Source organism: Prorops nasuta, unplaced genomic scaffold (genome assembly GCF_024137725.1).
Source record: "Prorops nasuta isolate Cenicafe-Biocafe unplaced genomic scaffold, Cenicafe_Pnas_1.2 PNAS00003, whole genome shotgun sequence".
In the NCBI taxonomy this organism is placed as follows: Eukaryota; Metazoa; Arthropoda; class Insecta; order Hymenoptera; family Bethylidae; genus Prorops; species Prorops nasuta.
Genome location: NW_027116800.1, coordinates 9,750,840 through 9,763,272, shown reverse-complemented (window position 1 = coordinate 9,763,272; position 12,433 = coordinate 9,750,840). Strand labels below are relative to the sequence as shown.

At 43.9% G+C, this 12,433-nt stretch overlaps 1 protein-coding gene across 3 annotated transcripts in view; it reads right to left on the bottom strand.

Annotated features, from left to right (window-relative positions):
• Positions 1-1,223: 1,223 nt before the first annotated feature.
• The window catches only part of fz2 (frizzled 2), a 57,152-nt gene continuing 45,942 nt past the window's right edge, over positions 1,224-12,433 (bottom strand). For all 3 annotated transcript variants that reach the window (XM_066747278.1, XM_066747279.1, XM_066747277.1), the window contains one exon: positions 1,224-6,845. In XM_066747278.1, the coding sequence (XP_066603375.1) occupies positions 4,504-6,822 (2,319 nt within the window). In that variant the 5' untranslated portion in view covers positions 6,823-6,845 and the 3' untranslated portion in view covers positions 1,224-4,503. The remainder of the gene's footprint in view (positions 6,846-12,433) is intronic.

The following is a 12,433-nucleotide window of genomic DNA, read 5'->3' as shown; positions in this document are numbered from 1 at the left end:
GAGCTCCCGGACAATGTTAAATGGCCGGGAATGTCGAGAATTGCTGAAGGGTAAGGTTAGGCTATTTCAACTGCAGACTGAGAGAGAAAAGTTTCGTGACAATATGCGAGAGTAAGAGATTTTTAAAGCCATGAAATTCCAGCCATAGTTTCTTTGACAAACATAAGGCAATATCTGTCGCTCCTTCCTTCCTAAATTACTTTTCCCTAGTCTCATTATGGAAAACCCTAACGCAAGCGATGCACGACTGTCAACCAAGCCAAGTCATTCCGCTTGACCTCATTGCTGATATTTTCTGTTTTCAACACAGTCTATAAATAATATCAGCCCCTTTTCATATACATTTCTCTTAGATATTGATTTCTAGCAATAATAATGTTTCATCGAACTTTACTCCAATACTGAACATTCCTTCTTTCAAATAATCATATCGAATCTCTAAAATAGCGAGTATATTTATTTATTCATATACATAAATCTATAAAACATTTTATTTCTTAAGAAATATTTTTTTTTCACCGTAATTGGCTGGAACGGCTTTGCTTTGTTCGTTGGTTTATATGGTCGTCAGAAATTGCGAAGAAATTATCTTAATAGTCTGTCTCGTTTAACGAATGAACGAATGAAAGATTCTTGTCTTTGGGTTAAATTCGTCGCTAATTTTCTACAGACTATTATATCTAGGTATTGCCTTTTCTTTAAGTTCGGTTTTTTCTATTTATTGGTAAAATTTATTTGATCGACATGGATTACAAATTGTACTAAATCGTATATGTTCGATACGAAGCATTACCAAACAGATAAGTTTATCGATAAATCAACCGATATCGATTCACAGGACCAGAAATTGAATTAGAATCAATATAATAAATGACAATATACACAGAGAAAATACTAAGGTAAGTTTTGTAGTGTAACTTCAATTGTATTGCCTCCGTTCCTAGGAAAAAAGATTGAAATTAGATCTACCTAAAGTCACTGTGCGATCACTGAAGTAAATGCATCTGAAAATCAATCATCTTTCCTGGAAATGAAAAGATATGACAGAACAACTGAGGGCACACATTGCAGTAAATTTACTTTAATATTTTCTCCGTATACGTTGATTAGGATGCTTACGCAATTATGGATTACAAATTTTACTAGGATAGGGAAATGGGTATAAAATAAGAACAACGAAATTAAATAATAATAAAATGTATTAAAAATCGTATACAATTTTGATTTCGATATCTCTCTTTCTCTCTCTCTCTCTTTATATATATATATATATACTTTAAGATATATATATATATAATATTTATATTTATATTTATAATATTATGTGATTGACGACGGTTTTACTCGTTAATGCTATGGCAACGTAAAAATGGTACAAATTGGTTACGCGAACCAGATCATGGCGTGTTGGGGAGTAGTACCTACAGTAGTAGAAGCCGTAAGAATGAACGAAAAAGCTAAATGTGGAAGTTGTGCGAAAAATTGAAAATAAAATGAAGGCAGTGAAGCTTTCCCGATGGTCTCCAGCAGAATATATTTTGATATTTGGCGATGTAACTCTACTGTATAATGACAACTACTATAAACAATAACGACGACAACGACAAAATTTCGAAATACACTCGTTACATATATTATTTTCCTTTCTTTTATTGACAATCCTCGTGACAAAAGTGGCTTACAAATAGACGTTACAAATATCTCCCCCATGTTTGTTTTACTACGCCGAGCATATACAATGATTCTTCGCTCAGGATTACAATATTTATACAGGGGCTTTGATTTGATCAGTTTTAAATTTCTGTCTTTGCTCGTTTGTCTCATTACCGCGAGATTACAGTCCGTTTCTTGCAATTACGGCTTGGCGTGATATGTAACACTAAGATTCTTTACTCTCACTACTTTAAAACATCATACACGTGTATGTTTCGTTTGGCAGAAATTCCGTCGAAAAACGCGACGGCAACGTTTTAAGTTTGCTTGAGGCAGTTTTCGTTTTCAGTCCTTTCTTTTCTTCGTCCTCTTTTCCCCGCATCTCTTCGGCTTGGTCTCTATCTTTAAGTCGAACTTCGTGACGATCGCGCTTTTCATTCATGCAGCGGATGACACTGCTCCTCGGCATTAATAATAGTTTTCACATACGTAATCCGAGTTTGCTGCCGATGGTGCAAGTGACAGGCCATAATTTTCAATCACGCGATCCACTGAAAGTGCTTTCCAATTAGGCTACCAACCGAAAAACGTGCTGTTCGCAATCAGTTCCTTCATCCTTGACACACCAATGATTAGAACAAAAAAAAAAAAAAAAAATGCGAAATATATCGAGATCCTGGCCGAACCGCGCTCGACCCTTGTGCAGCAGTCGAGCAGGCTTCAGCTAGAACGTATTTTATAATACGTAGGTACATCTAGATTTATATGTATACTATATTCATGTATTCGTCATTTACTCACACGTACATATATATATATATATATATATATATATATGTACTTGGTAATTTATCGTGTATTCGGTACCGCGACGTTTAGCAGCTACTCTAAATTGTGTGGACTTAGATAGGAGACGCGACAGCGTGCTACATACTCGGGTTACATCCAACTCATTTTTCTTTTCTAAACATGTAAATTCATGTATGTATATGCGTGTACGTATGTGTGCTAGACTTAGCTCCTCTCGAAGCTCAACGCGAATGACAGATTATAGCGCGATCGAAGGGTGTACAACAACAGCCCCTTTCGGCTTCTACTTCAAGTATGTAATTACGTATATAAGTTTCTGCGTCTATGCATTACAGTATATGGAAAGAATGATAAGGGATAATTTGTCGTATCTAAAGATTCGAAGGCGCGAGTCCCTCATGCTTCTTTCCTATATAAAACATTTATTGCGCGCGACTCGATCACGCTCGCGTCAAGTAATACGTATTTTCGTCCGTGGCAAGACTAGCGGCTCCTTGAAAAATCTTTCGAGTTTGATCGATGCCCAATTATTATATTAACGCTTGTACTTGAATAAAAGTTGATACGCGACAGTCGAAAAGAATCTCTCAATTCTAATACGCTTGGTCAGAGACGGAATTATCAAGTTCCAAGGCATGAATTTGCAATGCTGAACCGGAGGATCGCGGCCCTCCTGCCACGATCGCGAACACTCTTTATTTTATATATAAATCTATAATCTACAGCGTCGATGTCGATCGATACTAGCTTTGATGATCGTTAATTATTTACAGCGTATGATCTAGCCTAAAATTATATGATAATATTTACAGTAGTTTTGTGTCTCGTTTTATTTTGACAATAATTTTATACATTTTCCTCGGGTGTGATATTCATCGAGACGATAGTCCACTCTTGCTTTTATAACTTTCAATAAGTCTCGAAGAAGAGCTATATATCGTACAAGCTTGCTGCATATTACACGCGTACAGCGATGCGCGGTAGAAAATTTTAATCAGCGCCCGAGTGGACTATAGTGTCGAAATAGAACCTTCTACGTTATTAATATGTGTATGTGTGTGTGCGGGTGTGTGGCTTTGTTCACCTATTCTTATGTGACTTAATTAGATAAATATACGAGACGAGACGCGTTAGACGGATAGGCGAACTTTACGAGCGCTCGATAAAGACAAGTATAATAATTATACGAAGGAGTTACAAATATTAAAGGAAAGTATCATACATGCACTCGTTATTCGTCGAGCATTCGTACACTCGTCACATTCATCACCATTGACACCCCAAATTATACAATTTCAGAAAACCGAAGAGCCTCGAACGAGCATCCCTTGTTATTTCGGCGTACGAAAATCTACCAATAAGTAGATTTGTAAGATTAGCATAATAATATATAATAATATGTATATTGCACGTGTTGGTCGTACGCGACTATGATTGATCGATGATCGTGAAGAAAAGGATTAGTCTGTTAGAGCATCGATAAATTTGCGACACTATACGTTTCCGTTGCTTGCAGCGATAGGAGCTTCTGGAAAATTCGTAGAGACAGTGATCTCCCAGCTCCTTCGAGGCCTCTCCAGCCATTCTCTTCACGTACAAGAGACGTACGAGCTCTAGCATATACTACATATATATTTATATATATATATATATACTATATACGTATATTGGGTAAATCCAAGAGGCAGGTGCAGCAGCGAATTGGGAATGAGCGGTTCGAATCGGTGCGATCCGTGGCAGCAGCTCCTAACCGTTCCGAAGGAGGCTCATCTCTCAGACTTCCGTGGCTTGCGTGTAAGACGGAGCGAGAGCGTGAGCCGGCGTGAGCGGCCCCGTGGTGGACGCGAGAGACCTTCGCGAGTAGATGGTGGCCGCCGAGTGGGGTGTGTGCGGTGCCGTGTGCGGCGTGTGCCTACGCGAGGCCGGGGCGAAGGGCTAAATGGGTCCGTAGTTGCTCAGAGCTGAGGGCCTCTCTTGCTGCTGCTGCAAGGATTGCTCGCAACCGGCGGTGCTCATGTCGCCTCCCGCCGACTGGTGACGTCATACGTGTGACAGTGGCGGTTGTTTGAGCACGTGATGGTGAAGATGGTGCTGGGAGGCGCTGGCGACGCTGCCGGGGGGCAGCAAGGCGCTACCAGGACCCGGTGCCGATGGATAGGGCATCCCCACGCGTCCCACCACCCCCTTGATGCTGGCGCTGCCCAATCCCGCGCTCATTCCGGCCACCATGCCTCCTCCCCCCATTCCGGCAGCTCCCCCGTGGCCTCCGCTTCCGCCCCCGAACATCCGTCGCCAGAATCGTCTCCAGGAGTCCAGCGTTTTCCCGCTCCAGATCCAAACGCCCGAGGTTATACCCACCGCCAGTGCCATGAAGTACTTGAGCATCAGCACCGAGTAGAGTGGCTTCGCTCGCGGCTGGCATGGACAGGCCAGGGAGGACAGCCACTCGTCCCTCAGGGTCGACTCGTATATGTGACACGCCAGTACGGCGCTCGCTGGTACCGTGTACAGAACGCTGAACACGCCGATTCGTATCATGAGCTTCTCGAGCTTGTCGGCTTTCGCCCCCGGCTGACGCTTTATCACCGATCGGATCCTGAAGAGGCTGACGAATCCAGCTAGCAGAAAGCTCGTTCCCAGAAGAAGATAGACGAACAACGGAGCCAGTATGAAGCTCCTTATGCCCTCCGGGGCGACGGTGCAGACTCCCGCTATGGGATCGCCGGCCACTCCTCCGGCCAGCAGGGCCCAGACCGTCTGGACCGTCGGGGCGACCCACGCGGCCAGATGGAAGTACATCGAGTAGGAGGCGATAGCCTCGTTGCCCCATTTTAGTCCAGCCGCGAGGAACCACGTGAACGCCAGGATGACCCACCATACGGACGAAGCCATTCCGAAGAAATAGATCATGAGGAAGACCGTCATGCAGACTCCGGGGCCCTGGGGACCCGACCTCAGTATCGGTCCGTCGCAGGCGATCTTCTCGTGGCCCAAACCGCTTCTTGCCAGGTAGCCCAGCGACACGACGAAGTAGCACGCTGACAAGAAGACTATCGGTCTCTCAGGATATTTGAAGCGCTGTGTGTCGATGAGGAAGGTGACGACGGTGATGAAGGTGCTTACGGCGCAGAGGCCGCTCCAGAGGACCAGCCAGACGTCCGCGAACTCTCGTTCCTCCGGAGTTAGGAAGGCCCCGTGGCAGGGCAGGGCGCAGTCCGGGATCCCAGCAATCGCTTGGATATTGTTTCGCGCGATGCCCGGGGCTGCTTGAGCCGGGATTGCCCCACTTATGCTTGCCATGCCTGCGAGGCCAGCCCCCATGACTACCCCGCTTGCGCTGCTTATCGGCCCAGAGCCAGCCGCCACCCCCAGGAGCACGAGAGGCGCCCTGCATCTGCACATGCACTCCCTCGCCCTTTCTCCTGGAGGATGCTGACAGTTTTTTTGATTCTTGCCAGGTTTACAACGCTGCGGCTGCGTGCCCTTGGACGGTCTGGTGGGTCTCGGGGGAGCCGCGGCTGGCACGGGGGCGCTGCTGGCGGCCCCACCGCCGCTACCGCCGGATCCCGCCCCGGAACTACCGGCGCCCTCGTTGTCCTGGTCCATGCAGAGGTTCTCCGGGTCCTCGCCCTTGTTCGGTAGCCTCTCGCAAGCCATTCTCTCGGGCCAAGAGAAGCCGTATTGCTGCATCAGCGGTGCGCAGCCCGCCCTCGCTCTCTCGCAGACGCTTCTGCATGCCGGCAGTGGCTTCGTGTACTCCGGCAGACAAATTGGCGTGTACATCGAGCAGAGGAAGAACTTGAGGTCCGGCGAACACTTGATCTCGACGAGCGGCCAGAATTGGTGGACCTCCAGGCCAGCTTCCTCTTGAGTGTCGTGGTTCAAGTCGTTCGGCATCGCTGTCAGGTTGTAGCCTATGCCCCTGCACATTGGAATCGTGATCTCCTCGCAGCGTCCATTGGGGTTCCCGTTGCTGGAACTTCCGCTTCCGCCGCTTATGGAATGTCCGCCTCCGTTTGCGCTCCCGATTATCCCTCCACTTGGCATACCACTCGATCCGGAGCCACTCGACGCCACTCCGATGCCAGCCGCCGACGACGACGACGACGACGACGACGACGACGAGGAGGAGGAGGAGGAGGAGGAGGACGATGAGGAGGACACCGAGGAGGGCACCGATGACCCTCCTCCGGCTATAACCGATCCCACATTGCTACCAGCGTTCACAGCCGAGTCCGGTCGCGCGGCGTTCAACGTCGCTGTCAGCAGCAGCAGCAGCATCGATGACGTCATCGCTCCACGATTTGGATAGAGTGTCGTCAGTCGAATTGGCCCCATCGTCAAGGACCCTCTGTTCATGCTCGTGCCACCATCACTCCGGCCTGCAAAAAAAACAACCAAACGTCTCTTTAAATGTCAATCGAAAATGATTCCAATTAAAATTTCAGTTTTATACACATTCTATTTGAATACTATCATCAATCTGTGTCATTATATCGGCGAGTCGAAATGATTCCAGGAAGGAGAACGCTGATTGTATTGGCATAAAACTCCCAACTAATTTTTTACGATGGCAATTAAAAAGTCTCGCGTCTGGTGGCTCCTCGTTTTCTTGGAAAGCGTTGGATTATCATGTGTATATTTATATAATACCTAGGTAGAGCGACCGCGTAACCGAATTGATGGTTGAACACGAGAGGGCTTTTGGGCTTCGGTGCTATTAAGATGCCGATGAGAGATGCGACTCTCGCTGACCTTAAGGAACACAAGGGCGAGCCAGAAGACTGGGCAGTGCGCGCATATAAATCAAAGCTTGGGCGTAGATCGTAGCGAGATTCCGGCGTATGCATGAAGAAACATCGGCCCGATTGGCACGCACCATGGTGGCTGGCTATGCCATTCCGCGGCTGGGATCCTATGGTGCGATAGGCAACGGGATACGAGAGGGGAGGGGGTTTTAAAGGGTAAGAGGTAGTGGTGGAAGATAGCCGAGGGAATGTGGCAGTCGTGCATCTTATAATAGTCGAGCCGCAGAAAGCACGTGACCGGAGCGAAATGTTATTGTAGGAGGCCGTGTTAGTTTTAGCGTTTGTTAACTGCTAAGGCTCTGGTGCCCGGCTATTTATAAATTGCATTCCCGTATACACGAATATATATGCGTAAATGTAGAGGAGACTATAGTGTGCTACGTGTGTGGCTCGGCGATTATTACTCGACGTTTCGTAAGGACCAGGAAGAGACAGACGTATCCTGTCCATCAAACGAGAGGCAAGGAAGGATTACACTGCAGGGATGCGTGCAAACGGAAGACCGGCCTAATTGGTCTTAAAACTTTCTGCTATTTCCGTTCGGAAAATCCTATTTTTACCGATACCAGGGGTCGATATAACTCTGCTGAATGACACACACATACATACATATATTGTATCCATAGAAACGATTAACGAAAATAAGTTGGAAAGAGAGGTTATCGGTCGAGACAAACAAATGCTCATCCAGGAGCTCATTGAAATAGGAGAAAAGGTCATCACAGTGGGGAAAACCGATGCAATATTCATGGCCGTCGAGTCGCGTAACGAGCAAAGTCTGAGTTGAATCGATCTCTCGCGCGATAAGGCGAGTTATTAACGAGGGTTGACAGGGTTCATCGCATATACAGGTATCCCTTGTACCTTTCGTCGCTGCACGGAAATACGTGACTCATGCACGCTGATCCCCTCCCCCACTCACGCACAGCTCTCTATAGAGATCTCTGCACGAGCGCGCACCCCCTTCTTCTATACCTATATATATATACGTACTGCAGAGAGCGCCCAGTCGCAATGCCAGTGTGTCGACCGACTCTTCTTCACGACTATTTCTTTTTTCTTTGAATCAACGCGCGATATTGAGTGAACGATCTGTTAACCCGGCTTTTGTCGTCGAGCAAATGCTCGACTTTTCGTGTCTCCAAGTACTGGAAGAGAGAAAAAAAACTGAGAAACGTGACTCGCCGTTGGATCTCCCTTGCGGAGCTAGCACGACCACTCTTGTATTGCCATTTAGATACAATGCACGAAATATACAACACGCCCGGTGCAAAACGAGTCGTGATTTGTTGCAATACTTGATCAAGGTATTTCCTCGAAAGACAATTTAGCGGCGACTGCAATGATACTCGACGCGATACGAAATATATACAAGCAAGAGGCCTCGGGCAAACCTGACCGCAATTTGTTGCAGTACTTGATCAAGGGATTTTCTCGGAAAGAAAAGTTAACAGGAGTTGCAGCGATACTGCATTTTTTAGCCATACGATTAGCATTGATTTAGTTGAGAATCTTAAAACGATTTCTATATGAAGAAATTTAAAACTATAACATTCCTTACTTTAGTGTCCTCTGAATCTAAAATAGCACTCTTTTATTTATATACGTATAGCTAAAATATATAGTGTCATCTTGAATAAACATAAATTTATTTTTAATCGAACGGAATATTTTTTTTTCTGATGAATTAAACATTGCATAAAACTATATTGAACACAATGTTATTGTAGTTATAATTATAAGAAGTTTTCAATTGCTGTACGTGTAATGCGTAAAACTGCAATAACAAGGAGAAAATCAGATATAAACTATGCGATTTAAATGTATATTTGAATAAAAATGATAAGTAAAGTTAAATTTTTTGTTTCTTGAGTTTAAATTATAGAGTATTAAAACAGTTCTTGTAATTGTAATTACATTACACTTTGTTTAATATCGAGTGGTGATTTGTTTAAATACTTGATTAAAGTATTTCTCCGAATAAAAATCAACTATGGGAACAATTGCAATTGCACTGGAGATTAAATTATTAAAGTTACAGTTATAATCCGAGAGCGATTCGTTCGAGAGGAGAGATTCACGAAGCAGTAGAATTTCCAGGAATACAAGTATGCATTATTATTATTTTTATGAATATTACAAACTCGAGTGAAATTTTGTGGTCGAAAGAGCGATTCCTTTCAACAGATGAATAGATTAAGGTCCAAGTCGACCAGACAACGAGTCGCGATTCGCGTAAATAGCCTATTGGTACGTTTCGTAATGAAAACGAAGCGTGAAACACTTACCGATAAAAGCAAGTCCCATATCTATATATTTACAGCGCCAGCTAGCCATATATAAATGACCGAAAGAATTTTTGTCTCGATTTTACAGATATCAAGAAATTATTATAATCAGAGTTTACTGCGCGTTTCAAGCGCGGATGCGACGGCATTCGAGTTTCTAATCGGATTCCGGTGCTCGCCACCTCGTTTGCTTGCAATTTAATGCAGAGCTTGCTGGTCTTCCGACAAGACTGAAACGACGCTGCACGTACTCTATGCCTCGATAAAAATCTTTAAACGCGTGGCGCAAAACGAGTTTTCAGACTACGTCGCTCGCCTCTCAATCCACCCACTCGTGAAACAAACGATTTGTTGAAGTTAAACTTACGAAACACGACTGCTGGCGTATTAACAACGAGCAAGGTGTATAATGCATTCCTATATGCCTATATTCTTAAAAGTATCGTTGCATCCACTTAAGAAACCTCCCCTTATTAGCTGCATGAAACAAGCTTCATACGCCACGTTGCTAATGTCTTCCCACAATTAGTATAATTATTCATGAAATAATTTAAAAATACCCAGTCGAGTTAATGCTATACATTAATCAAACGAGCCGCAGAATTTGCTAATTTTTCGCGATAAAGTCCTATAACGTATCCGGCTATAAACTGCGGTAATACGAATTTTAGCTTATCAGTAGACCCTGTGGAGTGTCTGTCTTTCGTCAAGTAGTAAAATAGCAAAATTAACAATATGTGTACATGTAAGAGTAATAATATTATATGACTCGCGAATACGAGCCGTACTGTAATTTTTCACGTGAGTAAAAAACTGGAGTATATCCTTTACTTTATACACGCTGCTAGGATATTTAATGATTTTTATCCATTTAGAGGCGAGCCAGATATGAAATATTCCAGCAATATCATTTTTAAGTATATTGCATTATCTCGTTGCTTTTATCGCATAAATTCTTATTTCAGCCGAGATTGATTAATTAGGTATGAAAGAGTATCGGCTAGTGGAGCAATATAAGCACTCGAGTGGTTCGTATTCGCTACATTGGTCTGGAGAGTTTTATGAAAATAAGAGTAACCTCTTATTTTGGTCGCATTTAGGCTTAAAATCTTTAGCTCCCTCCGACAAACGAAGAACATCCAGCGCGTATAGATACTTTCGCAATAACTTCCCATTAGGGTGAAATTTCTCGCAGGCCCTTTTTTTGGCTCGGCATGGAAGCTTGTTCGTGAAGAGACGGAAGGGAGGGAGTTGCGATGGTGAAGCAAGAGGGGGTGGCACAGTAGGGTCCGCAAAGACTCGTCGAAAAAAGAGAGGGTCTCACTCTTGGCAATGAATCAGTTTTAAGGCCTCGCCCCTTGCCAGGAATACGCTGACTGCTGCCAGCGTTGTTTGCCTTATGATATACTCCTCTTGTATGTAAATCCTGCCCCCTTTTTTTACTTCCACCTCCTTTCCTCGTCCTTGCTCCTCTTCTTCTTCTTCGGCTTCTTCATCCCCCCTCCCCCACCTAATTTCTATTTCCTCTTAACCTCCCATCTTAATTAAACGCTCCAAGTAATTTCAGACTTGGAGAATAACTCGAAGCATGAGCGATTAATAAAATTAAACTTGCCACGTATGAGTATACTCGTGTTCGACGATTTATCATTCTTCTCGCAAGCATCCTTCCATAAATATCGTTTCTTTATTTTTTTTGTCCACCATTCCTCGGTGAATCCTTTCGTTGTTACATTTATATTAACCAAGAGAAGTATAATGTCTCTGCGATTTATCGTGCAAAGTTGGATGCTTGCGGAGAAAATACGCGTTTACAGTACCACTCGAGAGTAAAACAAGCGTAAGTTGTAAGAGCTGTAGTATAGGAGCGAGTCTCTCGTCAACGGGCTTGATGAAAACGGCAAAGAGCGTGGAGAAGAAGAAAAAAAGTACATCGGTTAACGCAGACTAAAATACCGGCTACTCTTCTCCCTGGACGTTGATTGACTAATGTTCCACGCTCGTTCTCGATGCGAAGGAAACCAAACGCAGCATTTGCGAGGGTAGAAAAAGTTTCACCGTGTTAATTACAAGTATGGCTCGTAATAGTGCTAGACTTTTGTAGAATTATTGCAAATTCTTATCAAACTCGCTTCCAATTCATGAGGGATATGCAAAGAAAAAAAAATAGTAGTATATTTTTTAAGTCATTTGTGAGACGATCTATATATATATATAAACATATGTAACAAGTTAAATTAAAGGCCTTTGACATCTAGCTAACTGCTTTAGGTTTTAGTGCGAGGTAGCTTATAGTATCTTAGGTGGATTTTTCCATGACAAGAGCTGTTAAGCCCGCGAGTATCCGTGCTAAGCTCGTAAAAGCGCAAACACGTAAGACGGTGTGAGACGCGTAAAGAAATCTGAAGGTTCCTTTGCAACGGTGCAGTGCCAAAGGTGCATAAATCAAAGCGGCAAAGAGATTTATGTCGAGGTATGGATAAGGTCGCAACACACGCCGTACTCCCTCGTTAACTGGCAAACCTACAACGATCAGTGTGCTGGCTTTTATATCAAAATTCCGCCTACCGACGTTAATCACGAATTCATCGTCGCGTTTGCCAACTAGAAAAATCTCGCTCCCTCGTGTATAGAAATCCTTCTGGCACGTGTGTAACATCTTCGAAAGAATCTCTTATTGCTGTCGATGGATAATCGAGCTGAGAATTGAAAATAACACTGTCAGCCTACATTACCAACTCGTAACGCCATTTATTAGCAAGCCGTTTGCTGACAGTAATTGCGATACTACTTTCTTCTAACGACTTTATTACTGTAAACTGTATTCATATATATAGTGTTGTCTTCTGTGAACTAATTGCTAAATTACAAAAA